The sequence below is a fragment of the Lissotriton helveticus genome, chromosome 5_1, assembly GCF_964261635.1.
Source record: "Lissotriton helveticus chromosome 5_1, aLisHel1.1, whole genome shotgun sequence".
Lineage (NCBI taxonomy): Eukaryota > Metazoa > Chordata > Amphibia > Caudata > Salamandridae > Lissotriton > Lissotriton helveticus.
The window spans coordinates 386699964-386727509 of record NC_136065.1 but is presented as its reverse complement, the minus strand read 5'-3'; the positions used below and the strand labels follow the sequence as shown (position 1 = coordinate 386727509).

Genomic DNA, 27546 nt, shown 5'->3' with positions numbered 1-27546 from the left:
CCTGGCCGAGTTTAGCCTGTACCTCAATCGGACATTCTGGCAGCACGGCCGCGACCGTGTCCCAGAGAGAGTGGGTGTAGCGGCCCAAGAGGCACGCGGTATTGACTGACTGCAATCCCAAACTCAGGGAGGAGAATACCTTCTTTACGTAAGTCTCGTACCTCTTGGATTCCCGGTCGGGGGGAGCCGACGGGAATGCGGTCTGGGAATTGGAGGCCTGGATAACCAGGCTCTCAGGGGTGGGGTGGGTAGACAGAAAGCAAGGGTCACCCGGAGCCGGGAGGTGATGTCTGGCCACGTTCCTATCCACAGGCTGCCCTGTGGCGGGCCTGGACCAAGTGCCCAAAAGAACATCTGACAAGGCCTCATTAAACGGCAGCAGAGGCTCGGCCGAGCTTGACTGCGGTTTAAGGACCTCAGTGAGGACGTTAGTCCTCACGGCCGCGACGGGGAGCTCAAGGCCCAGGGCCTTGGCCGCCCTCATCAGCACCACGCTATAAGCAGCCCCCTCCTCCGTAGCCACGCTAGGAGGGGAGACAAAACCAGTGTCGGGCGAAGTGTCCAGACCACTGGCCTCCCCAAGCTCTCCTGTCCAGTCCGCAGAAGATGACACTCACGTGCCAGAGGGTCCTCAGACCCCTCCCAATCCTCCTCATCACCCACTGCCTGGCTCAAAAGATGGGGTCGGGTCATAGAAATAAAATTCTCCATTCGGCGTCGTGAGCAGCACCGAGAGGCGCCGCTCCGGCGCCAGACCCGAATCGAGGGCAGGACCAGGGACGACGTCGTCATGGGACGGCGCTGGGGGCGACACCCGTGGGGCCGGCGAGGTTGTGAGGTCGACCGGCGGCGACCTGGATCCGGAACCGGACCCAGAGGGGCCCTGCGGCGTCGGGACCGAAGTCGCGGGCCGAAGCGCCCAGCCCGCTTGGGGACCCAGTCGGAGCCGCTTGGCCCTAAACCGCCGCAGAACCCGACGGAGGAGCGAGCGACCTCATGGCCATGAGGAAGGCTGCAATCTCCACCGGCGTCAGAAGAGCGATGATGCCTCTTCGACTTCTTGTGCCTCTTACCTGAGGACTTCGAGCTCAAAGACCGATGACGACTCCCGAAACTGTGGGGGCTCCGGCCCCACGACCGGTCCCTCGACCTCCTTTCGGACCAGGACCTCGAGCGGCGCGGGGCGGACTGCCGAAGCTCGAGTCGCTTACGGGACCGCTCCCATATAGCCTTAGACGTCAGGGCCCGGCAGTCGGAGCAGGACTTGTCGTCGTGGTCCAGGCCTAAACAGTGCAGGCACCGGCGATGTGGGTCGGTAACCGACATCAGACGGCGCAGGGCTTAAACCTGGGCATCCATACCGGCACCGTGGGAGTCGAATAGACTTCGAAAATGGATCAAAAAGGATCTCAAAAGAAGAACTGACGTCAGCACGCGGAGGCGGCGTCTAAGTACTCCGACGACATCATCACGGCGCCCACGACGGATGCGGAGCCGCGGACGACGCCTACCGACACGCATGAGTACTGCTACGCAAAAAAATTCCAGATCCAGTCTGACGCCTGGGGATATTCTAAGGTAAGGAATCTATCACTAACGTGTCTCTTTCAGATAGAGGCTTCAAGGATGGAGGCCTAGAGCGGCGAAGCTCTGTGTCTTGTATTGCGTCGGCCGACAGATGGGGTGAACTTAAACAACGCCTATGCTTCTTCTACTTATTTTTGGGCTTACCCGAGCATCCAGAGGATTATGAATGGGATGAGGAGAGCGGGCTCCGCGACTGTTCTCGGGACCTTCCCCTCAATTGAGAACTGGGGCAACGTGGAGCCAGGCATCAAACAGGTTTGGGAACGCTCCTGCAAAGGCACTGCCCGGCACTCGGAGCACGACTTCAAGTTGTGGTCACGCTCCAAGCACCAGAGGCACACGAGGTGCGGATCAGTCACGGACATCATCCGATGACAGGATCTGCAGGACTTGAAATGAAATGAAAAAAAGATTTATAGAGCGCTACAGTTGCCCTGAGGCGTCCAGGCGCTAAACTTGAATCCAGTCCTATGCTGGGACATCTAGATGACATCAGGAGTTCAAGACACTTGACAAAAGTCGAAAAACAGGTTAGTCAAAAAACAGTTAAGGGGTAGCTCTCTCCGGATCTGTGCTTAGGTTGGCCCGGAAAACGAAATAACTGACATCAGTGCACTGGGGCGGCATTTATACAAGTCCCACAACACCATTTCTGGCGCGCACGACACATAAGACGGACAGGGAGCCGACTGATGCTGCCTACCAACGCGCAGGGGTACTGCTGATGAAAAGCTCCAGATTCAGATGGACACCAGGGGGAAATTCAAAAGGTAAGGAATTTAAAACTAGAAGGCTCTATCAGATTGCGGACCTTTTTTGCTGTACTGGTCTAGGAGATGTTCTACCAAATCTGCCTTTTGGTTTCAGTGGTACAAAAGGGGGTGGTGATGGACGGAGCATCTGAACCAATCAAACACTCACATCCAGTCAAGAAATCTGGGTTTGATCCATCACCGTTCTTTAGCCCACTCTGCCACCCCAGTTCAGACATGGCTATATGCAAATCAGTCTGACCCTGTGCCTCATGGGAACAGTCCAGCCCGAACTGCCAAGCCATGCCTTCCCTGGACCGGAAACAAGCTTCCGAGGACCGGTTTCTGGCATTACAGCCGTCTTCAGCCCGGCTTGCTTGAATCCAGTGGCAAAGTGAGCAAGAGACTCACGTCTGAGCATACCCTGCCACACTTATGGCGGCCAAAGCAGTACAAAAGGGGGTGGTGATGGACGGAGCATCTGAACCAATCAAACACTCACACCCAGTCAAGAGATCTGGGTTTGATCCATCACCGTTCTTTAGCCCACTCTGCCACCCCAGTTCAGACATGGCTATATGCAAATCAGTCTGACCCTGTGCCTCATGGGAACAGTCCAGCCCGAACTGCCAAGCCATGCCTTCCCTGGACCGGAAACAAGCTTCCGAGGACCGGTTTCTGGCATTACAGCTGTCTTCAGCCCGGCTTGCTTGAATCCAGTGGCAAAGTGAGCAAGGGACTCACGTCTGAGCATACCCTGCCACACTTATGGCGGCCAAAGCAGTACAAAAGGGGGTGGTGATGGACGGAGCATCTGAACCACCATCAAACACTCACACCCAGTCAAGAGATCTGGGTTTGATCCATCACCGTTCTTTAGCCCACTCTGCCACCTGTTTTGTAGAGTTGGCATCCTTCGCTGGATGAACCTGATCCCGGGTCATGCTCATAAGCTGCAATTACATCCGCCCAGACCATGGTTCTTCGTTGCGTGCCTGGCTGGGAGATGGTGGTGTAGCAGGGATTCTGCTCATGTACAAAACTATGCGCAGGAAAGCAGGACCTCGGTGTATTGTGATGTACCAGAAACCCATCTCAGTGCCCAGAACCCCAACCCGACTACCATCAATGTATCATTTGTTCTCTGTACTACTGCGAACCAATGATTAGACAACCCAGAACAAGCAACTTAGTGACCTCTCAGGAATAGTGGGAATCAAGAACACTCTTTCGTTTTTATTCTCATACAAGTCCACAACGTGAGTAATCAGAGATACGGTATAGTTTAAACTGTTTATTTTAACCACGTGCTCAAAGATGCAGTTCTTTGACAACATAAGTAAAAAGATGCATAAAATCAATACAATCAACATTGTTACAATTCCATAAAATACAAAGGGAGAAATCATGTTATAATGATAGTGGAACCATGTCGATAGCGCCTTGTGTACCACCCTCCCCGTGCTAGGAGCTAGCTATTATAATATAAGATCTCTAGGTTAAAACGGGGAACCCCATACCTCCAAAATCAGGTGAAGTGAATCACATCCCAGATCAGCACAGCTCTTTGTAGATGGAAAGGTTTTCTTCAAGTGTCTCTCTCATGCATGTAATGCAATATTAAAAGCACCCGAGATTCAGTTATTTGCAGCTGTGTGTGTGTTATGTCTAGAGCGTGGGCCGACCAACCTCAATCAACAGCATACATTGTTATTTAACCTTGAACACTCTGTACAGACTAGAGGTCACGGTGTAAGTCTAGAGATGTGAAAAACAGACCGTTCTCATGTGAAGAAAAGCAAGCAGTTTGTCTTTTAAGAACAGAGGCATGTAGTGTTGTGTGCAAAAGCAGCAAAATGGCGTTTGAGCATCTAACTCACTTATGCTAACATAGCAATGTGTGCAAGCAGAACCGTGTCTTCACTACAGCGGTCCCACGGCAGCAACAGGTTCAGGACTCATTCCTACTTCTGGCTTTTGTAATAAAGTGGCTCTGTATATACTGCACCAAAGTAAGGTTCAGTGTGCACAGAGTCCACAGTCCCCGGGGGTAAGGCATAGGCTAAAGTTAGATATAACCTTAGTCTTCAAAGTGGTAGCTTGGTCGAGCAGTAAGGCAGTATCAGAGGACAGTGTAAAGCATTTGTTGTACACACTCAGTCAGCAAATGGTCTCACACACTCAAGAACTGAACTCTAGGCCAATTGTTTTGTATATAAAAATATATAGTTACTTTATTTTAGAACCACAGTAGGTATCATAAATACTTTCTCAGAATGAGATGTTGCAATTGAATACTTTCAAACAGCAATAGACTTTTAGATGCAATTGTTACAGTTGTTGCAATATGCAACACAAGTTAAACACAATATAACATTGAGGTCAATGGGTAGTTTTAAGTAAATGCAATAAAACCACTTTACAAATGTTTTTCTAACTCGGGGCTGGATCCTGGATTCAGCCCTGGTGCATTTCCTGAAAACAGTTGTAAGAAATTGTTTTGGTTACCCAGAAGATTTTTAAGGAATATTTGTATGTTTTGAAAATCGACACTTAGAAGAAATTCTGGCAAAAAAAGGCAATGTATTCCTATGGAGGAAAATTGGGTTAACAATAAATCACGGTTATAATTACTTTTGAGGGTCAGTGCTGGGCACAAAGATCCAGCACTTGGATCTCTCCTGGTAACAGGTGAGTAATTTCGTTTTTGTTGATCGGACGATTTTTAAGGAATATTTCAATGTTGCAAAACTCGATATTTAGAAGAATTTCCAAGTGAAACCAGCCAATGTTACCCTATGGAGAAAATCAAGTTATCGGTCTTTGGCTAAGTACTGGACTGGCTGAGTTAATGTTCTGGGGTAAGACTCAGGGGTCTCTCCCAGGGTCAGGGTCAGGTAAGTACAGTTGTTACACCCTCAGCGGCATAGGGGCAGCCGGGTGCAAAGAGAGTAAGCCCAATGTTAGCCTATGGCGGATAGGGGGCCTTCGGTTGGTGGCTGCTAGCAGGCAGGCTCCGCCCCGCGGCTGTGGGTGCTGAGCTCCTGGTTAATTACACAGGGCAAGTGGGGGAAGTAGGATAGGATAAATGCTGCACTCCCAGTGGCACTCGGACGGCTGGGTGCAGGGTGCTTTTGGGCCGTCGGGCGCCCAATGTATTTCAATGGAAAAGCTGGATGTTGAACAAAGGCTGCAGACTCAGGGACGGAGATTCTTCAGGTGTAACCACAAAGAGAAGTTGGGAAGCTGGAGGTTAGGTAGCCACCCAGGAGTAAGGCACAGGGGGCTGTGGGGCGCTGGGTGCAGAGGCGTCTTTGGGTGTCGGGAAATCTTACCCTCAGCTGGTCGCAGTGGGGGGGGGGGTCCCTTGTGAGGCTGTAGGCGCCGTCAGGAGCGTCGAGGAGGGTCCTTGGGCACTGGATTCGTGGTCACAATCGCCAGGGGGACGTCGTGGTGGTCTTTGTTCACTCAGGCACAGGCCGGGCTCGGCGGGTGCAGAGTGTGCTGGTTTCACAGTTCTTGGCTGGCACCAGGGGTTGTTGCTGTTTGAGCAGAACCACTGCTCGTGGGAGTCCCAGTCTTTAGATGAGCAAGGCAGTCAGATCCTCCAGGGTGTTCGAGGTTGCTGACCGCTGGAGACGCAGGGGTTTAGCAGGAGCAGGTTCAGGGATCAACAGGCCTGTAGGGCTGGGGCCAAGTCAGTTGGTGTCATCCCCTTGTTAGCAGCTGTACGGCAGGTCTTCTTTCTTTTTGTTGTTCTTCTTGTTTCAAAATCGGGATCTGAGGAAGGAAGGTCCAGGGTGCCCCTAAATACTAAATTTAGAGGTGTTACAGGTACGGGAAGGTCAGGGACCAATGGGTCCCTTCCCTGAGGTGAGTACAGCCCCTATTGTGCTTCTCTCCTGTGGGAGGGGAGCAGGAGCCTGTGTCTGATTGGGTAGGGCTCCCCATCCTCAAGATTGCGGGAGCCCGGAGTTGTGCTTCACCTCGCCTCTCCCACCTGAGGGGTGGGGTTGACAAAGGCTGGCACACCCCCTTTCCTCACTTAGGGTTTCTCGCCTGTCTTCCCGCCAGAGTGGGGGTCAGAACCGGTGAGGCCAGTTGCTGAGTACAGCAAGTGGCCTGGAGAAACTCACAAAGGCGGCATGTCTTTGAAGCTTCCCCTGCCCATCCTGGGGGAGGAGACTTGGCACCTCATCTCAGGATGTGCATTGCTTCAGGCCCCCCGAAAGCGGCAAGCTCTCAACCAGGGGGTCCAAAACATGTCTGGTGGTGGCAGCCTCAGTAGCCACGCAACACAAAATGTATCCTGAGCTAACACAAATATCACTTTACAGCCAATTGACAGATCACAAGTCGCTGTTTGTTTTCTTCTTTTTCTTTCTTTATTTCATATGTTGATTGTTCACAAAACCTCCTAGCCGACACGTGTTTCGTCTGATAAGGAGTTAATCCACAGACTTCTTCAAGGCTTGAATAAATCAGTTCAATCTTAATCTTCTTATTCAACACCCCTGCCACAGCGTCATGGGGGTTCAGTTATCCTCTTGGTCTATTTCGCGTTAATTCGGCCCGTGGCTAGCAAAATCAGTCTCTCTCCATCTTATATCATTAGGGTATTTTCCTCCTGTGACTATATCTCGTCCTCCATGCAAGGGTTTCTGGCGTTCAGCATGGAGGACGAGATATAGTCAAGATTGAACTGATTTATTCAAGCCTTGAAGAAGTCTGTGGATTAACTCCTTATCAGACGAAACACGTGTCGGCTAGGAGGTTTTGTGAACAATCAACATATGAAATAAAGAAAGAAAAAGAAGAAAACAAACAGCGACTTGTGATCTGTCAATTGGCTGTAAAGTGATATTTGTGTTAGCTCAGGATAAATTTTGTGTTGTATATGAGGGCATTGACTGGTTCATGCCTGCTGTGTTTAGACTGGTGGCCTAAACTCTATCCTTTGAGCTTTTATATTTGTTTTTTTAGATTACTATCACTGTTACCCGGCGCAAATACAACCCAGCCATCAATTCCTCTGTGTGCTATTCTCAGTAGCCACGCAGTCAGGACACTGTGAGTAGGTTAGTTTTCAGGAGGCATCTCTAAGATGCCCTCTGTCGTGCATTTGGCATTAAATCCCATACTGGCATCAGTGTGGGTTTAATGCGCTGAGAAGTTTGATACCAAACTTCTCAGTCTTCAGTGTAGCCATTATGGTGCTGTGGAGTTCGTAATGACAACCTCCCAGCACCATATACTCGTAAAGGCATCACTGCACTTACAGTGCCCAGGAATGGCCCTGGGTACTGTAAGGGCACAGGGCTCATGCACCTGTCCCCACACTACTGACATAGTGCACCCAGCTAGAGAGGTGACTGAGGTATGCCATGGCAGAGTGTTTTTGGGCATGGCACAAAGGGATGTGTGCCATGTCGACTCTGTTTAGTTCTGCACCAAGACACTCAGCCTGGAAGGGCAGTGTGTGTGTGTGTGTGTGTGTTTCAGGGTACAGGGCCTCTAAGGGTGGCACATTAAGTGCTGCAGCCCTTAGGGGGCTTCTCTGGGTACCATTTACCAGGGGCTGACCTGTGGCCAGAGATGCCAACTGGGTTTAGGCTTCAGTGCAGTTTTAGGGAAGGAACACAGGCCCTTGGTACAGGACTGTCAGGAACCCAGGGCACACTCAGTCAAAGTATATCAGCAATTCAGCAAAAAGTGGGGGAATACCATGCAAGAAAGATGGCATTTTCTCACAGCTTTGCTTTAGGTGGCTGAAGGATACATTCCCTTGCTTGACTGTAAACTTCACCACGAGCAAAGAGAATTGCAGGAGGGGAGGTTGACTGTAAAACCGGACAATTAATCTGAATCAAGTTGTGAAGATGTCAAATAGCGGTGCGCCCGCAAAGCGGTGCGCTGTTGAGAGGTAGCAAGGTTCACATTCCTTGTGTCAACTGTACTCGTATGGCAATGGAACCGGCTGTGAGGAGACTGAATCGAAGGGTCTTAGTCAAGTCAGTCTCCTCACAGCCGGTTCCATTGCCACCTCCACTCCTGCAATCCTCTTTGCTCGTGGTGCAGTGAAGATTGTACCCAGTCCCTGTCCTGAGGAGAACCTTTACTTATCTTGGTTCGAAACGCGTTGACCCCCAGCCTGTGACAAGAAAGAAGGGTGCAGCTAGGGATCAAATTACTCCATTCCTGTGGGCCCTTGCGTGCAACCAGACTGAACATCTAGTCACAGGTCTTGTGAGACAGGCAGGCAGTTGTTTTCCACCTTTAATTCCGCCTGTCCACTGGTACTCTAGTTAAAGGACTGGTTTTTTCCTTACATGTTGAATGTTTTTTGATCTCAATTTATTTGAAATGTATGTAATGTATTGTAAGCTGCATTTTGGTGTCATGTAATATTCAGTTTCTATGTTTGCATATTTTGGATTTATTGTGCATACAATTGCTTGTTTTTGCCTTTGACTTGACTGTTTTTGACAGTGTTTTTCTTTTCTTTTTAATGACATGTTCTTATGAATGTTGAAACTTGATTACAAATTCAAAATAAATGTTTTGCTAAATAAATGGCCTGGTCACGCAGTACTTATGGGCTGTGTGGGTTCTAATTTGGATTTAAAGTATCCTGGCTAGCCACCTTGTTCTGTTTCGCAATTGTTGAGGTCCAGGCTGGTCAGTTGTTCGGACCCAAAACCTTTTTGTATACACACCAGACACATCATAGGCATGGGAGTTTGAGACTGATGCCAGTTAGACGTGAGTAGGGGAAGCGTGAGTACCTTTTGCTGCTGCTCAAGAGACAGAAGCCTCGATATCCGCAGCGGAGTCAACGCTTTCCGGCGAAAAGGCTTGTTCAATTTTAACGCCCAGAGTACCTGATTCTTCCAAAATCTGAGTCCTCATGCTCTCTGAAGATGCCTGGTGTGTCTTCCGCTTCTCGTGTGTGTACAATAGAGACCGAGACAACGAGCATGTTGTTTCCATAGTCTTTTTTACTATGTAACGCAAGACACACGAAACAGGAGTCTTCCGGTGGTCGGGAGACAAGCTGAGATTGCAAACTTCATGAAGGGCGAATCTCAGATACTTGGTGTGGCAAGCAGGACAGAATTGGAATGGAGTCCTCTCCCTCGCAAAGTCATTCTCGCCCCAGATGGTGGGAGCTGAGAGGTATGCAGCCGGCATGGAGTTAAAACGAAGCACAACGGTAGAAAACTGACAAAAGTAGTACTGCTTTGCAGAACCGACAGGGGGATGGATCCAAGGACCAGTTGAGAAAGATAGCATTGAGTCGATCCGGAGCGCACAATGACACGTCTGAAACCGGCAGGGGAGAAAAAAAATCTAACAATGCAGCTGATGTCTATGCATAGGTGGAGTAACTAGACCCCGTGACTTGAAAAGACTTCCTTTGAAGAAAAACAAGTTGTACAAAACCGAGCCCAGCAGAAGACAACAGAAGTATGCACAGCATGTGTATCTAAAGCTACACATGACATGAACACACACACATATATATATATATATATATATATATATATATATATATATATATATATATATATGTGTAATTTTCAATTCTTATTTTTTTGCAATTTTTCTTGTCCATTGTTTTACATAATAAATCCAATACTGCCTTTAGTCTGGTTTTTCTCGGCACTTTTTCTATTTATTGCTTCTGAATACGAGTGATTATTCCATGTTAGAGAACACAATCTAGAATTGAAGATTATTGCTAGTTTGACAGTTTTGATCTTTTCTTTCAGGAACACTGGTACACAATATGTTTTAAGCCATCAGCCCTACATAGGTCAATGGAGAAATCTGAATAGCAACCCAGCCTAATTTTGTTGCAATGTACTATGTGAATGGAGTCTTTTCAGAAATTAAGATATTGCTTTCAACTGAAGAATTTCCCCATCAGTTCAAGAAGGTCTGCATGCTGCTCTGTATCAGCCTTGTACGGAGCAGTGGGCAAAACATTGAAACACATTTGAGGGTGCCGGATGCAGGTGTCATGGCAGTGGGTTGGATTGCTTTCTCTAATGTGATAATATTTGTGAGGCTACTGTGGCAGTTTCTGTCAACAGTACCGAGACCCATGAAAAGACCAGAAATTCTTGAGCAGCTTTATGAAGGTCTCGGAAGATAAAGCAAGACCATGACTTTTTCCAGCTGTCCAAAAACCTACATATATGTCACCGAAAAGTCCCTAATGTCAAAAGACGTAAGCCCAAAAACAATCTGACACAAGAGCCAGAACTATTAACATTGTGGGACTGTTTAAGACAACATTAGGGCCTGAAGACCATTTCATCAGCAAATTCTTACATATTTTTTCATTTTTTTATTAAAAGAGCTTTTATAAACCAATCACTATGTTAGAATTATATAACGCATGCCAATCTATATTAGATACAGCTTGAAAAAATTAGGTTGCATCTGTCAAACCCAGTTGTAAAAAATGTATCCTAAAGAGCTGTCATAATTACAGATTTGTTAAATTTGGTAACTTAAAAGTGAAAAACCATGTAATTAAGGCTATTCTGCCGTAGAGTTCTCAAAAAATCCAACTTTGAAAACCTTAACTGATGTAGCCTGATTCTAGGATTAAAACCTTACAGCTAGGCTGTGTTGCCTGTAGTTACTAAATGCACCAAATAAATCCCAGCCATGAGCTGGACATTAAGTTTAGGTTACTCATTCAAACATATAACAGTCTCTTCTTTTATATTATTCTAAGGGATACATTACACCAGTAGACAACTCAAAGGTACACACCCTTTGAAAAAGTCTTCTTTGCTGAGTTTGTCCGCCTGGACTAGCTGGTGAAATAATTGGCCCATATGGTCACGGGTGATCTGACTCCTCTCTAGAGTGGATTCCACTCCAACTCGCACGAAGATAGACATGGGACCCTGCATGCTCAGTTCCTCCACGCACTGCATTGCTTCCTACAGAAAGCATTGAATACCATTAGTTTAAAAGAGAATTCATCATGATAAGGTAAGAAATACTGACATTCATTTATTATTATGTCACCTACATTTTGCTCTTGCTTAAAACTACAACCATAAACCATACAACTTAATTTAAGAATATGGTGACCAATAGAAATTGTTATCAAGAAAATCAAAGAGGCTCTTTAAATATACAAGACAATAAGCGCTCTCTAAGATAATTATAAGCTAGGGTAATACATTCTTTCTACTGCTCACCAAGGTCTAACTTCTGCATCTGAGGATGGAGTCCACCTGGTTCCGCAGCAGCAATCAATCCACCAGGATGGTATACTGGTATTCAATAGATTTAGCAGCCAAAGAGAGCAAAATAGTTCAACTAGCAACTCTCTAACCGTGATTGTAAGGGATCATTTGACTTGCAAATCCTGCTAAACACAGTAGCTGATCTGTGCTCATTGTTTAGTATCACAAATTGAACACAGCTGCAGACCTCAAGTCTTACTTACCACACTGCCAGATTCAGGTCAAAGAATATCAGGTTAAATGGAAAGGAAAATTCACCCATAAGCAGGCATCACAATTCATGTATGAAATGTGTTAATCATTTCAAGTAGAGACTATAGGAGTCTTAACAGTAAAAATAATGCTATCCAAACCACATACTGAAATGCATAAAATGGTCGACAATTCAAAGCAGAAAAAAGGGAAATTAAAGTAATTTTATAGCATTGTTAAGGTAGCAATTGTTAGTAAAAGTCCTCCGGCTGTACTTGCATCCATCCACTGGGCTGGATAGAGATTTGAAGTCTGCAAGGTCCTTGTCCTACCCATTTCCAGGGGTCAGGAGCTGGAAAAGGAAGGAGGTGGTGGAACCGAAGAATGGGTAGGTCAAACCTACTAAGGCCACTAGCAGATTAGATTTCAAAACTCAATATTCTAGAGCATCTGCTTCGCTCCAATCCACAGTTAAGATTTCCTGTCCACTGGAATGACCCTGCAAAAAATACTGGCTTTGGAGACCTTTTGGGGAGGGGTGGGAGTGAAGAGTAAACCAGGATGGTCCCGAAATAGCGGAGCTTCCACATGGCCTTCAAAAATCCCCAAACATCCCTTTGTTTTAATTGTAAATGAAGTCTATTGATTTAGCCCTTCATTCATTGTGAGGATTAAGTTGCCACCTATTATCCGCATTCTGTTGAGAACCTGCAGCATGTGTTGCTGTTTTTCTATGGTTGTTCTCTGTAGTCTAGGGGGTTGGGTATATAGAGGCCAGTACAATAGCCACTCTGTCTCAACACCCATCTCGGCTGCAAAATAGCCCTATGGGTCTGGCTAAGTATCCCCTGGAACAAATTATGCTGCTCTTCTGAGCAGTATAGCCACGCCTACAGGGTTCATGGAGAATCCAGGGTTGATTATTGGTTCAGATTTCCCCTACATGAAGGCTGACATCTATTACCAGTTAGATGTGCTTCAGGTAATAGCCCTATAGCGGCCTCTTTATTTGCAATATTTGGTAGACAACCCCATGTTTTTTCTCATTACTGGGCCTGCTAAAATTGCAGGCTAATATTTTCATTGTCGATTTTCATTGGAGTGGATCCTAATATCTCTGATGAGCTCTAATAAGAGCAAAACACATCAGGGGTATTTTATTAATTAACGGGTAGCTCACAAGGGATTTTACCAATGCAAAGCTGTAATATTTTACCAGGAATGGTAAAAGGCTTTGGTCATTTTTCCGCTTGGCGTGGATGGCACTAGTTAATTTCATGCTTAAAGACTTTGCTGCACAAATGGCAAAAGACTGTCACTTTTCTAGCTCTATGTTTAAAGAGTTCTGCTAGAAAAACAGACATTCAAGGTGAGCAGTTTTACAGTGTCAGTGGTGTTGTAGAGAGCACTATATGAAGGAGCTGCACCTTACCTAAAGTACGAGTTACTTTTCTTCGGTAACGATGTGTCTGGTAGAGACGAATCTAGCCGCAGATTACTGAACTCACAAGTTACTACTTGTGTAACGATATAGCTGTAGGAGACATTAGTTAGTGTTAGATTCCTTACCTTAGAATATCCCCAGGCATCAGACTGGATCCGGAAAGTTTTGCTTAGCAGTATCTCTGCGCGTCAGTAGGTGGCGTCCTGCGGCTCCGCGTCCGTCACTGGAGTCGTCAGCGACGAGATGAAGTCATGGAGAGTACTTAGGTGCCACCCATGCGCGCTGACGTCAGTTCTGTACACGACTTTCTGCGCCAGGAACACAGAGCCATGTAAGATACTGACCATTGGTGCAAATAACTAGGGCCCTGTGACCTTAACCCAAGTAATCAGTTCACAGAACGGGGAGGATGGGTGGGGCGGTAAGAAATCTGTCACTAACTAATGTCTCTTACAGATATATCGTTACACAAGTAGTAACTTGTGCATCTGAAAGAGACACGTTAGTGATCGATTCCATACCTTAGAATAGATACCCCAGCAATACCAACCCCGGTGGTGGGTCTGCGAACAGGATTACACCAGAAAGTCACGGAGCACAGAACGGCCAAAGAAGCCATCTCTCCGGACCAGACTGTCAAGGCAGTAGTGCTTGGTAAATGTGTGCAGTGAGGCCCACGTAGCTGCCTGACAAATGTCCTGCAAGGGAAAGCCGCGTCCCAAGGCAGTAGTGGCTGGAGTCGCCCTGGTCGAATGGGCATGCAGCCCCACAGGAGGCTCATTCTTGGCCAAGGAGTAACATGCTTTGATGCACAAAACGACCCACCGAGAGATGGTCCATTTGTGCATGGCCCGACCTTTTTTGGCGCCCACATAGCCAACAAAGAGCTGATCATCCACCCGGAACTGCTGTGTACGCTGCAGATAGAATGCGAGCGCACGTTTTGGGTCCAGACCGTGGAGCCTCTCCTCCCTGGAAGGATGCGAAGGCGAAAAGAAGGTGGGCAAAGTGATGGTCTGCCCGATGTGGAAGGGCGTGACAACCTTTGGCAAGAAAGAAGGACGAGTCCGTAGAACCACCTTATCCGGATGAGTCTTTAAAGTGAGAAGACGAAAGGGACAATTATGTAGGGGCTCCAAGGGAACGTATATCAAATTAAGTCAAAATATAATTCAAGTCTGACTGAGGCATTTTGTAAGGCACGGGAGGAAATGTGTGTGTAATGCCATTGAGGAAACGGCTAACAACCGGGGACTTAAAAAGAGAAGGCTGATCTGGAAGCCATAGAAAGGCGCAGATGGCCGAAAGATAACCTTTGATAGTGCCCAGAGCGGAGCCCTGCTGGGCCAAAGATAGAAGGAACAGAAGGACCTCAGAAAGAGGGTCAGAAAGGGAATCCACAGTCTTTGCTGTGCACCACGCCACAAACCTGTTCCACCTGCAGGCGTTTACCGTTTTGGTGGAGGGACGCTTGGCTGCCAGAAAGACATCACAGACTTCGGGAGGAAGATCGAAAGGTTTCAACTGTCGCCGCTCAATCTCCACGCAAGGAGGTGGAGGCTGGACAGGTTCGGGTGGAGGGCCGTCCCCTGCCGCTGCAACAGATGATCCTCCCGAACAGGCAGACGGATCGGGGGATCGACGCTCATACTGAGTAGTTCTGGATTCCAAAATCTTCGAGCCCAGTCCGGAGCTACAAGAATGACTTGGGCCCGGTCGCGCCTGATCTTCTTCAGCACTCTGGGCAGAAGTGGTATAGGAGGAAAGGTGTACAACAGACCGCAACTCCACTTGCGACGAAAAGCGTTGCAGAGTGAGGGTCGCCTTTGAAATTCCAACACGTAGAACTGATAACATTGCGCGTTCTCTTCGGTGGCAAATTGATCTAACCAAGGCTCTACCCACTGCTGAAAGAGACCTTGCGCCACGTCAGAGATCAGACGCCATTCGTGATCCATCAAGCACCGGCGGCTGAGTTCGTCCGCCCTGGCGTTCAGAGAACCTGGCAGGTGTTGAATCACCAAGGTAATGCCTTGACGTTCCAGCCATGTCCAGAGGCACAGAGCTCCTGACATAGGGTCCAGGACCCCACCCCGCCCTGCTTGTTGCAATACCACATGGGGGTGGTGTTGTCTGTGAACACCTGCACTACACTTCCCCAGACAGAGGGAAGGAAAGCCTTCAGATCGCCCACAGCTCCAGGAGGTTGATATGGAGCCGGGACTCCGCCGGAGACCAGAGGCCTCTGACCTCTGCCTCTCCCAAGTGGCCCCCCCTATCCCAGGAGTGACGCATCCGTCACCACAGTGTGCTCCGGTTGAGGAAGGGAGAGTGGTCTGCCACCGACCAAATCGCGATTCGTGAGCCACCATGGCAATTGTTGTGCAGCGCCCTCCGAGATCTGAACATGATCGGAGAGGTTAGCATGATGCTGCCCCCACTGGAACTTCAGGTCCCACTGCAGAGCCTGCATATCCAGGATGCAGGGGGCCATCAGGCCCAGAAGCCAGAGGGTCATCTGTCCGAAACCCGAGATAGAGGCTGAAAGATCGGAATCATAGCCTGAATATCCCGGACTCGCTGCTCGGGAGGATAAACCCGAAACAGCGTCGAATCCAGAACCGCTCCGATGAAGGGGAGATTCTGAGAGGGACTCAGGTGCGACTTCGGCACGTTGATGGAAAACCCCAGCAAATGCAGGAGGTCGGCCGTAGTCTGGAGGTGGTGGACGACTGCCTGGGGCGAGTCTGCCTTCAACAGCCAGTCGTCGAGGTAGGGGAAGACTGACACCCCGATCTGCACAGATGAGCTGCGACCACCGTCATCACCTTCGTGAACACCCGAGGGGCACTGGTAAGGCCAAAGGGGAGCACGGCAAACTGAAAATGCTCCTGGCCTACCATGAACCGCAGGTAACGCCGGTGGGCCGGCAGGACGGGAATGTAAAAATAAACATCCTGCAAGTGCAACCCTACGATCCAGTTTCCAGGGTCGAGGGTAGCCAGAACCTGAGCCTGAGTCAGCATTTTGAATTTCTCCTTACGAAGGAAGCGTTTGACGTCCCGGATGTCCTAGATGGGACACAGGCCCTCATAACAACCACTCCCTACTTCCTGGTCGGGAACGCACTCATGGCCCACTTGGTCAGGAGGGCCGTGACTTCCTGTCGGAGAAGAGCCAAATGATCCCCCGACATGCGGTGGTACCGAGGTGGCATGGCTGGAGGGGAGGACTGAAAGGGAAGGGAAGGGAGGACTGAAAGGGAAGGGAGTAACCCCGGCAGATGATCTGCAGCACCCACTTGTCCAATGTAATTTCGCACCAGTGGTGGAGGTGGTGTCGGACCCTGCAACCCGCCGGCGTGAGGTGCTCCATGAAACTCGGATTAGGAAGGCTTGGAGTTGGAAACAGTAGGGGGTTCCCCGACTCTCCCCTGCGGAAGCCACGGCCGCACTGAGGCTGGGTCTGCACAGGCTTGTTGGAGGAGCATGCCTGGGTGCCTCTGCCCTGGCCACGAAAGGAACGAAACCCAGGAGTGGCAGGGTTCTTCGTAGAAAGACCCAAGGACTTGCCCGTGGCCCACAAGTCCTTAAAGCGCTCAAGTGCACTGTCAGCCTTATCGCCAAAGAAGTGGGATCCATCAAAGGGCATGTCCATGAGCAAGCCCTGGACATCGGGCGGGAACCCAGTCGAACGCAACCAGGCGTGGCGCTGCAACGCCACATTTGTGGAAATTGCCCTGCCCAACGAATCAGCAGTGTCCAAACCACACCTGATGGCAAACTTACCCGCATCCTTCCCCATAGCAATCGCCTGGGAAAGGACAGCCAGGGCCTCCTCAGAACACCGAGGCAAGACCTGAGCAACGGAATCCCACACTGCGTGGGAGGAACGGCCCAACAAGCAGGCGGTGTTAACCGACCGCAGCCCTACGCTGGTCGAGGAGAACAACCTCTTACCAAATTGTGCCAGCCTTTTAGAGTCCTTATCTGGGGGATCCGTAGGAAAGGCACTCTGTGACGTCGAGGCCTGAATGACCAGGCTCTCAGGCGTAGGGTGAGGGGTCAGAAAGGCGGTGATCACTAGGCGCCGGGCGGTGACGCCTGGCGATGTTTTTATCTACTGGCGCCCCTGTGGCCGGCCGCTACCAGGTGCCCAAGAGGACTTCAGTAAGGGCGTCATTGAAAGGGAGCAGCGTCTCCGACGACGCAGAAGCCGTCTGGAGCACCTCTGTAAGGAGGTTGGTTTTTAGAGCCACTGTAGGGAGGTCAAGATTGAGAGCCTCCGCAGCTTGACGGAGCACCACGGTGTAGGAAACACCCTCCTCCATAGCGGAGGAGAGGCAAACTCGGGTCAGAAGAAACATCGAGTTCACCCGTGTCTTCTAGGTCGTTCACCCAGTCCTGCTCGGGGTCACATTGCCGGGCAAGAGGGTCCTCGGACCCGTCCCAGTCATCGTCCGCCTCTGTCGTAGAGGGAGCCGGTCGCGGCAGCAGAGCCAGAGCAGGGACGAACGGCGTCGGGAACGGCGCCCCCCGGGCCTGAGCCGCCACCCAATTCGGATCCCCGGCCGGAACAAAATGGTCCGGAAACCGGGACAGGGGTGGGCTAAACGGCACCAATTGTGGCGCCGGGGGTGGAGCCGAGGGTGGTGCCGGGCCAACAGGATCTGGACACGGGACCGCGGGGCCCGAAGGCTCCCCAGCAGGAGACCGAGGCCTATAGAGGCAGTCCAAGGCAGCAAGGAACTCCTGCATCTGTTCGGGAGTCGCCGACGGAACCGGGAATGGCGGGTAGGCTGCGGGACTCCCAGGCTTCTGCCCCTGTCCCCCTCGCCCGCCTCCGAGGAGCGACGGGGGGACGCCGGAGAGCAAACACACTTCTTCGACTTCTTTTTATGGCGTCGCTTGCCGGAATCTGAAGGCGAAGACTTGGAGCCCGAGGAGCGACGGCTCCAGTCCCACGAGCGGTCGCAGGAACGGCTCCTGGACCCAGAGCAGCGGTGTGACGAATGCCGAACCTCCAGCAATTTCCGACGCTGCTTCCACAAGGCCTTCGGGGCCATGGCTGGGCAGGCCCGGGAGTTGTGATCTGTACATCATGGGGGTCCGCCACTGACATATTACGGTGGCACTCCCCACAAGACTAAAAGGCGGGCCTCCCTACGTGCACCAGGAGAAAAAAAAAAAGGGGAGACAAAAGTCTCAAAATAGTAGTCAAAAAGTAACTAAGGTACGTGCTCAACCAGATCTGCGCTTGCTGGTGTCGAAAAAGAAAGAACTGACGTCAGCGTGCATGGGTGGCGCCTAAGTACTCTCCGTGACGTCATCTCGGCACTGACGACGCCAGTGACGGACAAGGAGCCGCAGGACGCCACCTACTGATGCGCAGGGGTACTGCTAAGCAAAACTTTTCGGATCCAGTCTGACTCCTGGGGATATTCTAAGGTAAGGAATCTATCACTAACGTGTCTCTTTCAGATGTAGAATTATCCCCAGGTGTGAGACTGGAGCCAGAAAACTTTTCTGCCACAGCATCCCTGCGTGCCGGGGGGACGGCACCACGTGACTCCGCCCTACGTCGGTTTTCTTGGGGGAACTTTCCACGCCACAACGCAGAGCCATCACAACCAAAACTGTGAGAATACTGGAACAGTGTGAGAAAACCCAGCTATACAGAAGGGAAAGAAACGATAGGTGAGGAACAGCATATCCAGAATAGTGCCAGGCACTAAGGTACTAAGTCATGAAACGAAAGAAGAGAGCACAGCTACTGGAAGCAAGCCTGCAACCAACAGAACAGCCTCCCTGGAAACAGAAAGCATGTGCAAAAAAGGGCACAGCAGACGAAGAAGTCCGCAACTACCGCCAGAAGCCAAGAAAGGGTCCAAGGCCAGAATGGAAGCACAATGACAATTCATCCCTCAACAACACCAGCAGGGGGCAGCTCCTAAAAAGGAGCGGGGTTGAGACCCAGCCAGGGGACCTCAACCCCAAGGACTGCAAGAGTCAGAAGTGCAAGCGACACAAGGAAGTAGAGCACAACAAACCCTGCATTGGAGATCAAATGCATGGGCGCAGAAGTACCAGGCATCCGCCCACCAATCACCAGAAAGGAAGGAATGGAGCAACAACAACAAGGCGAGCATCCCCCAGGGAGGGAGTAAGAAAAAAGCACTCACAGAGGACCGCCGCCCTGAAGCAGGCGAGTGTAGAAGATCGAAAAGGGTCCTCGCAGAAACGGGGAGGAAGGGCGGGTCGTGAAGGAATCTGAGGCTAGAATCGTCTCTACCAGATACATCGTAACTCGTACATCTGATAGAGACTACTAGCCGCATATTCCTTAACGTGGAATAGATACCCTACCCATACCCCAAAGGGGAGGAGGGTTCTGCGAGAAGACCTCTCCAGCTCAGATGAGCCCAAGACCCTCCAACAGGGGACCCGCGACGGGGACAGGGAAAATAGCCCCGTCCACTGCAGCAGGGATAAGGTACAGGTTCTAAGCTGAAGAGAACCTCAATATCGTGGAGGAACAACTGCCCCACAGGGGATGTGTTAGAACGACAAAAGATGCAAACCCAGCCTTCACCAACTGGGGAAAGAAATACGAAGGAGAGGGGGGGGGACCAGAACACCCCAAGCCCAGTCAACGTACCAGGGACCTCCACCAGAAGCCCCAAGGCACAGGCAGCGCATAGGAAGAAGAACCACCTACAGACTCCAATGAAAAGAGGCCGAATACGGCAAGCCCTCCACCGGGAAACATACTCAGTGAAGAGGGCCGCCGAGCCCATCGCAGCTTGAAGCCAAAGACCAGACTGAATGACGCCTCAGCAGTAAGCAGGCAGAAGAATAAGAACGGAAGCTCACAATGGCCTCGCAGGACAAAAAGCAAGAGCTCCAGGGCCCACGCCAAGGTTGCCGGCCACAGGGCAGAAGACCAGGCGGGGACAGCCAGCTTCTGACAACGCCACGAAACGAATCGCCCGGACCATGTCAGGCTCAGAATAAGGGAAAGCTAGTAAACTGTCCCGAACAACCCCAACGGGGACCGGCCCGGACAGAACCGATCCACTAAGTAGTGAGAGCAGCAAAAAGATGAGATGAGTAACAAGTAGGACGAACCCGGCTGTCAACACAGGAAACTATGCCCTCAAACACCAGACAGAGGCCTTGACCAAATGGCAGGCAAAGGGCAAAACACCACGGCAAAACGCTGTAGATGGCCAAGCCACCCCAGTAAGGACCAAGGACCGCACCATCATAATACAGCAACACTTGGGAGGGCGATGAACCCACCAGGGGGAGTCCACACCCTCAGCGCATAAGACATAGCTATACAATAGCTTATATATACCCCACATAGGGTAGGACACGTCCCAAGAAAGCATGGGAACCACTCTTAGGGAAAAAACAATCCTGCATCAGAGGACAATATCATAGGCCTTCGGCAGAAACCACAGAAGGCTTAGTAGTCAGCCAGAAAACACATAGGTACCAAAAAAGGGGCTGAACCAGCAGCCAACTGAAGAGCGGGGCCAACCAAAGACCCCGAGGGCACAGTATCCCTCACATAAAGTGTAACAGCCCAAAAACCGAATATCAGGAGCATGTGGGATAACGTGTCCCACCAAGCCCCGGAGGATTAGCAAACAAACCTACTGAGGAGGAGAAGGACAGAGCCCCGTAAGAAGACGCTGAATGGCGGAGTCTGCATGAGGATTAAACAACAGGACCCCATCAAAAGGGAGGTCGACCAGACGCTCTCTAATATTTTCAGGAAAAACAGCATCATGTAGCAAAGCATGGAGACGGAGAGCCACAGAATTGGCCATAGCACGGCCAACAGCATCGCAAACATCCAAAGCTGCATGAAGAATAAACGCGCCCAACTCTCTACCATCCAACACATGGCCCCGCAGATCAGCACGGGCCCCCTCATGAGAAACATGAGAAAGAAGGGACTCCACAGAATCCCACAGGCTAGAAGTAGCCCTGGTCAGCACACACAAAGAGTTAAAAGCCCTCAAAGTAGCACTGGAAGAAGCGAAGAGATTACGTCCCCAAGAATCTAACCATCAGGCCTCCCGAGACGGAGGGAACACCACAAGCAAACACGGAAAGGCATTTCGCAGTAGAACGCCTTAAGTAGAAAGGTGGAAAGAAAGACAGACCGGGTCGTGCGGAGCAGGACGATGACGGTGCAGTAGTGCCTGAGGCACCAGATTGCCTGTGGCAGGGCGCCCCCAAGCCCCCATAAGAGAATTATGGAGTGACGCTTCAAAGGAAAGGAACAACTCCCGTCCACCAGAGCCCTGGTGGAGAATCTCCAAGAGGTTGTCTTTGGGAAATGGAGTGACCGGTTCACCCATCCTCAGGATACCAGCAGCCATGGAAATAGCCCATACAAAGGCAACACTGGCCTCAGTAGGGCGCAGCGGAGGTGAAAGTAATTCCTTCGTGGGCAACGGTTGCAGACTGAGCCGCCCATCCCCAAGTCCAGGGGGAAGCGGACAGCTTCCCCCTGGAGGATCCACTGAGGAATGGGGAACCTGAGGGGCCCCAGGGGAGGGTGGAGATGCCAGTGGAAAAGCCAGCCGCGAGCCACGGAAAGAAGGGTTCGAGGATTTAGGCCACGGGGACGGCGAAGAGCCTTCCCTGGAAGATGCCGGTGAAAAGGCAACTACACAGCACCCTGTCTCCGGAGAGGAGCACACCAGCAGGTGACGGAACTCAGGAGAAGAAGGGATGTCAGAAGACGAATCCCAGACCCGACGCCAGTGTGGCTCCGTGGAGTCCGCCATCGGCGCCTGATCACCACCGACCGGAGCCGCAGTGGGCCCACGTTGCCACCACGTGCTCTCCAGGAGAATGGGGCGCGGCCGACACCGACGGGGCAGACGCCTGCACCGAGGACCGAAAGGGACTCTGAAAGGCACCCCAGGCCCCGGCCTCCACCTGCGACTCCACCGGAGCCGGGGAGGAAGGCTCCCGGCGCGGATACGGCGCCAGCTCGACCTCTGGTGAGGCAGCCGCCTGCTCAGAGAATAGAGAGGCACTAGGAGACAAGTCCGGAGTCCCGGCTATCGCCTGTGACACCACAGGGAGCCCCGTAGGGATTTGCGGCGAGGCAGGGACGCGAGGCACCGACAAGGGAAGCCCCGAAGGACTACACGTAGACGATGCGACCCTCCTACGACCTGAAGCCGAAACCTCCGGGTCCGGAGCCGCCAGCGACGCCGCGGAAGTCCCCGCGCAAGGGACTTGATCATGGACTCATGGACATGATCACTTCCAATGCCGGTCGACAGACCACCCAAGTCTACCTGGGTGACTTCAATCTCCACTGGAACGATCAGAAAGACACAGTGGTGAATAGTCTCAAAACTTTCCTTAACGCGCTTGACCTCACCCAAATATGCGATAGACCAACACACGACAAAGGCTCGATACTCGATCTCATCATCGCCAAAGAGAACTCTACCCAACTGGAGGCGATCCAACCCTGTGACTGGTCAGATCACCATATTATCACCTTCTTTATCAACGTAAAAGTTAAACCTGACCCGGCCCAACCAACCAAATCCAAAACCTGGAAAAGGGACATGAAGAATCTTAACCCCTCTACCCTGCCTCCCCACATCGGCAATCTCCTCCTTCCCCCTTCAGGTGCCTCGGATGTTCAATCACTGACCGACCACTACCTTATCTCTATGAATACAATAGTCAATGAAGTCGCCCCATTGCAACTGAAGAGAGTCTCCACCAAAATTTCCAACCCTTGGTATGACGACAGACTCAATGACGACAGGCGTACTATGCGAATGGCAGAGCGCACCTGGAGATCTGAACCCTCATCACTGCATCTCAAAAGGCTTAAGAACAAGAGAAATGCTTACTTCAGGAAAATAAAGCGCACAAAGTCAGACTTCTTTAGCCGCCAGTTGGACCTAGCAAAAAACAGGCCAAGAAAGCTGTTCGAACTAATCAAGACTCAAACAAAGACACAACCCTTACAATCAAACAGCACAACAAGCGACACCCCACACTGTGAAGCCTTCTCTGCTTTCTTTAAGCTAAAGACTGACAACATAAGAAATGATCTCATCATGGATGTAAGCCGATTCCCCAACCACACCAGGATGTCTAACACTCAACCTAAAAACAATGTATCTTGGCTGTACTTCGATACTTATTCGGAAGAAGCAATACACAAACTGCTCGGCACCTTGAAGCCCTCTAATCACCTCACTGACCCCCTACCTGCTAATGCTGTAAAAGACTTCATCCCCTTGCTCCTCCCTCTCTGGACCAAAATCATCAACAGCTCCCTTCAACAAGGTCTCATTCCAGACTCCCTCAAGGTGGGGCAAGTCACGCCTATACTCAAGAAACCTACAGCTGATCCGTCTGACCTAAACAATTACCGTCCCATCACCAATATCCCCACCCTGGCCAAACTGCTGGAGAAATGTGTCCAACTCCAACTAACTAAACACATTGATCAATTTGACCTCCTCAACCCTCATCAATCAGGCTTCCGAGCGAAACATAGCACGGAAACAGCTATGACACACATAATTGATGACGCCCTCCAAATCCTTGATCGCAATGAGTCTTGCCTCCTCATCCTTCTTGACCTCTCTTCAGCATTTGACACGGTCAAACATGAGAACTTGCTGGAGCTGCTAAGCACTAGAATGGGTCTATCGGGAACTGTTCTCAAATGGTTTTCGTCCTTCCTTCATAACCGGACTCAGAAGTTCAAGATCGACAATGTGCTATCTACACCTGTTCCTGCAGATCTAGGTGTTCCACAAGGATCCTCCCTCTCCCCCACACTGTTCAACCTCGCCACCCTGCTCCAAGCTTCCAATGTCCAATTCCATATGTACGCCGACGACACACAACTTTACCTAAAGCTACAATCCCCGGAAGATATCAAACATCTGAATTCCACACTTATTAACACTCAATCTTGGCTGGCCGATAATCACCTCAAACTAAATGCTCTGAAAACTGAGTTCCTACTCATCTCACCCCCGGCAAAAATTTCCACCACCCAAACCTGGCTCAATAACCTAACAGCACTCAATGTCCAACCTACCATCGTGGATTCGGCGAAATCCCTAGGCATCACACTTGACGCCAAGCTCAACATGCAGCAGCACGTTAGCAAAGCCACAAAAGGAGCTAACTTCCAAATCAACACACTGAGGAAAATTAAACCCTTCCTCCCTGCCGAAGACTTCCAAACTGCTGTACAAGCTTTAGTCATCCCTCGAATAGACTACGGAATTGTGGCCCTCAGCGGACTCCCGCTATCCACAACGGCACCCCTAAGAGCCTCCCTGAACGCTGCCGCGAGACTCATTACTGGCTCAAGAAAACACTCGCATATATCCCCAGACCCAAAGTCTCTAAAATGGCTGCCTTTTGAAGCCAGAATACAGCTAAAAATTGCAGTTATGACACACGCGGCCGTGCACCACAATGCACCCAACTACCTCGCTCAAAAGTTGTCTATATCAGGAGGTTCGAGATCCAATAGAAGTACAAAAAATCTACTCCTGAAACCTCGTAGATTTCGGAAAGAGAAAACATACAAGCGCTCCTTCTCAGGAATGGCACCCAGGATCTGGAATGCGCTCCCTCCTGAAACCAGGCTTATCTCCTCCACTGCACTCTTCAAGAAAGAGGTGAAAACCATCCTTCTGGCCAAGATCTCCTAAACTTTATAGGTACTGGATCAGAGACTCTGCATCGCTTTGTATCACTGTTCACCTTGTCCATTGGCACTATACTTATACTTGATGGTGACACTACTACGCTACCCTCTTACTACCGACCAATATATGATACACTTTGGTTCACTGAATCACCCTCCCGATGCCCCATTCAGTGTTCTCTCTAGCCTAAGAATTTGGTATAAGCCACCCACACATCCAGGGTTTACCTGAACACTTCTGTAGTGAGATTAATGACTTGTGCCGTCTTATATTACTTGTCTACCTGATTGTATATTGATATGTTCTCTGTACGTTATTATTATCCTACTATGTTAGTGACTAGTATACTGCTCCCATTATTCCTGTTCTTTCCTGCTGCCCCTACCCCTGTCTCTGTGAAGCGCTCTGATATCTGTAAGGATCTTGTTCGCGCTATACAAAACTTTGAATAAATAAATAAATAAATAAATAAGGGAGCTGCAAACGTCACAGGAGGTGGAGGAAGGGCCAAAGCAGCCTGCAGCGCTGCCGCGTAGGCTGTCATTTGGGCCCTAGTCGCCACAGCACCGGGAAACGGTGGGTAGGGAGGCGACAGGTGCCCTGGGGGGAGCCGGGACCCGCCGTGGAAGGAGGACAAGGCCTCAGAGACATACTGAAAGACCTACCGGCAGCTGAGCCACGCCCAATGGGCCGCGGCGAAAGGCGATTCCACAGACACAACCGGCGGTTCCTTGCCTTCAAGGTAGGGGACGGGTGCTAGGACAACACCGACCTGGATAAGCGCGTCAACAGCAACTTCATCCGGCTCTCCCGCTGTGATTTAGGCTTAAGGTGTTGGCAGGCGTCGCAACTCTCCGAGTCGTGGTGCTCACCCAGGCACCACATGCAAATGGGTCGTGCACAGGAGGTACACGTCTTGAAGCCCGAAGGCATTCGCACACTGTTCCACTAAACGCCAAAGTGTAAGAAGAGAATGGAAGGCCTGAAAACAGGCCAGGACAGTAATTCGGATCTGTGTTGCACGCGTTAAGAGAAAAAACTGACGTAGGCGCGCCAAGGTGGGACTTCTGTATCCTCGCTGACGTCACCGGCGCGGACGTCAGGGTGGAGTCACGTGGTGCCGTCCCCCCCGCGCGTAGGGATGCTGTGGCAGAAAAGTTTTCCGGATCCAGTGTCTTTCCTGGGGATAATTCTATGTTAAGGAATCTGCGGCTAGTAGTCTCTATCAGATATGTGAACACTACCTAGGGTTCCCTGCTTCCTTTCTTTGTATCCTAACATCATAAATCGTGAAGTGAAACAGCCACCAATGTAACCATTTCATCTAGAAAACCATCCACATCCCAACACCAAGGTACCAAACCAGTTACTTAACTAAAATCGCTAACTCAAGTCTTTTTGTAATGTATAGGAGTAAATAATAAACACCGTACAGTGGTTACAATAAGATATGCTACATTGTTACGTTACTATTTGTTTTTTTCCCTCAAGTGTGAAACAAACAATGAAAGGTCCATCGCTATGCAATCACCTTTCGTTGCACAATAATATGCCGTTGTGCAGTACAGTTCCATAGAAATCAAATTCATTCACATCTGTGTCAACATACTTTAGCAGGACATGTTCCCTCCATAGGGGAAAAAAACAACATCTTACTTCCAAAATGAAACCCCATCTCCCCTCCTTCCCTTTCCTCCCAAACCCTTAAATAAAACTACAAAAAAATCAACTCAGATAAACCGGCCTTTAGCTTTGGTGCCCTATATATGCCAACTTTCTTTACGGGAGCTCTAGACTAGTGAGGATTGTCTTCTAGGAGGTCATGTTAGCAAAGGAGAGACTGCTGTATTCAACCCCTCGGGAGAAAGGTCACCAAAGGTCCCCATGCATAATCAACATTTTTAAAATCATCTCTAAAAATGTCTTTCATTCTTTCCATAGTAAGTGCGTGCCATAAGCGCATATGCCATTGTGTCAAAGAGGGAGCTTCTTTCTTTTTCCAAGCTGCAGCTATCACTAATTTAGCTGCTCCCAAATATTACCACATTATGTTCCTACCATGTTTAATTTGATATTTCAGTCATCTCAAAAACCTAATAAGACACATACAGGAGTTTCTGGAGTAGGGTACCCTGGTACCTCTATGATCTGTGCCAGGATCTTCACTCAGAATGGCTGGATAGTCAGGCAATCCCACTAGATGTGGAGAAAATCCCTAATAGACCACATCCTCTCCAACATAGGTCAGAGGTTTCAGGTAATATTTTCTTCAGTTTTGGGGGAAAGAGATACCAATTAGAGTATTTAGTAGGGAGAGTTCCTCATATCTAGTGATCGACGCACGGTCAGAGGTTTGCTGGTGAGCTCCAGGCAATAACCATGTTGGATAATTTCTAACACCCGCTTGTCTGATGTTATTACTTGGCACGTAGGAAGAAACCGCTGTAGTTGACCATGCACAGGTGTAGGATGTTTGGGGGGGGATGATTATGGGGTATGGGGAGGTACAGGTTGGTGTGTCTTTACCTCGACCTTTGGAGTTGTAACCACTACAGTTCCGCTGTAAAA

At 50.0% G+C, this 27546-nt stretch overlaps 1 protein-coding gene across 13 annotated transcripts in view; it reads right to left on the bottom strand.

Annotated features, from left to right (window-relative positions):
- EIF4G3 (eukaryotic translation initiation factor 4 gamma 3) overlaps nt 1–27546 on the bottom strand; it is a 1426031-nt gene that overhangs the window by 195258 nt on the left and 1203227 nt on the right. For all 13 annotated transcript variants that reach the window (XM_078642564.1, XM_078642569.1, XM_078642559.1 and 10 more), the window contains one exon: nt 11127–11299. In XM_078642564.1, coding sequence (XP_078498690.1) covers nt 11127–11299 — 173 coding nt within the window. The remainder of the gene's footprint in view (nt 1–11126; nt 11300–27546) is intronic.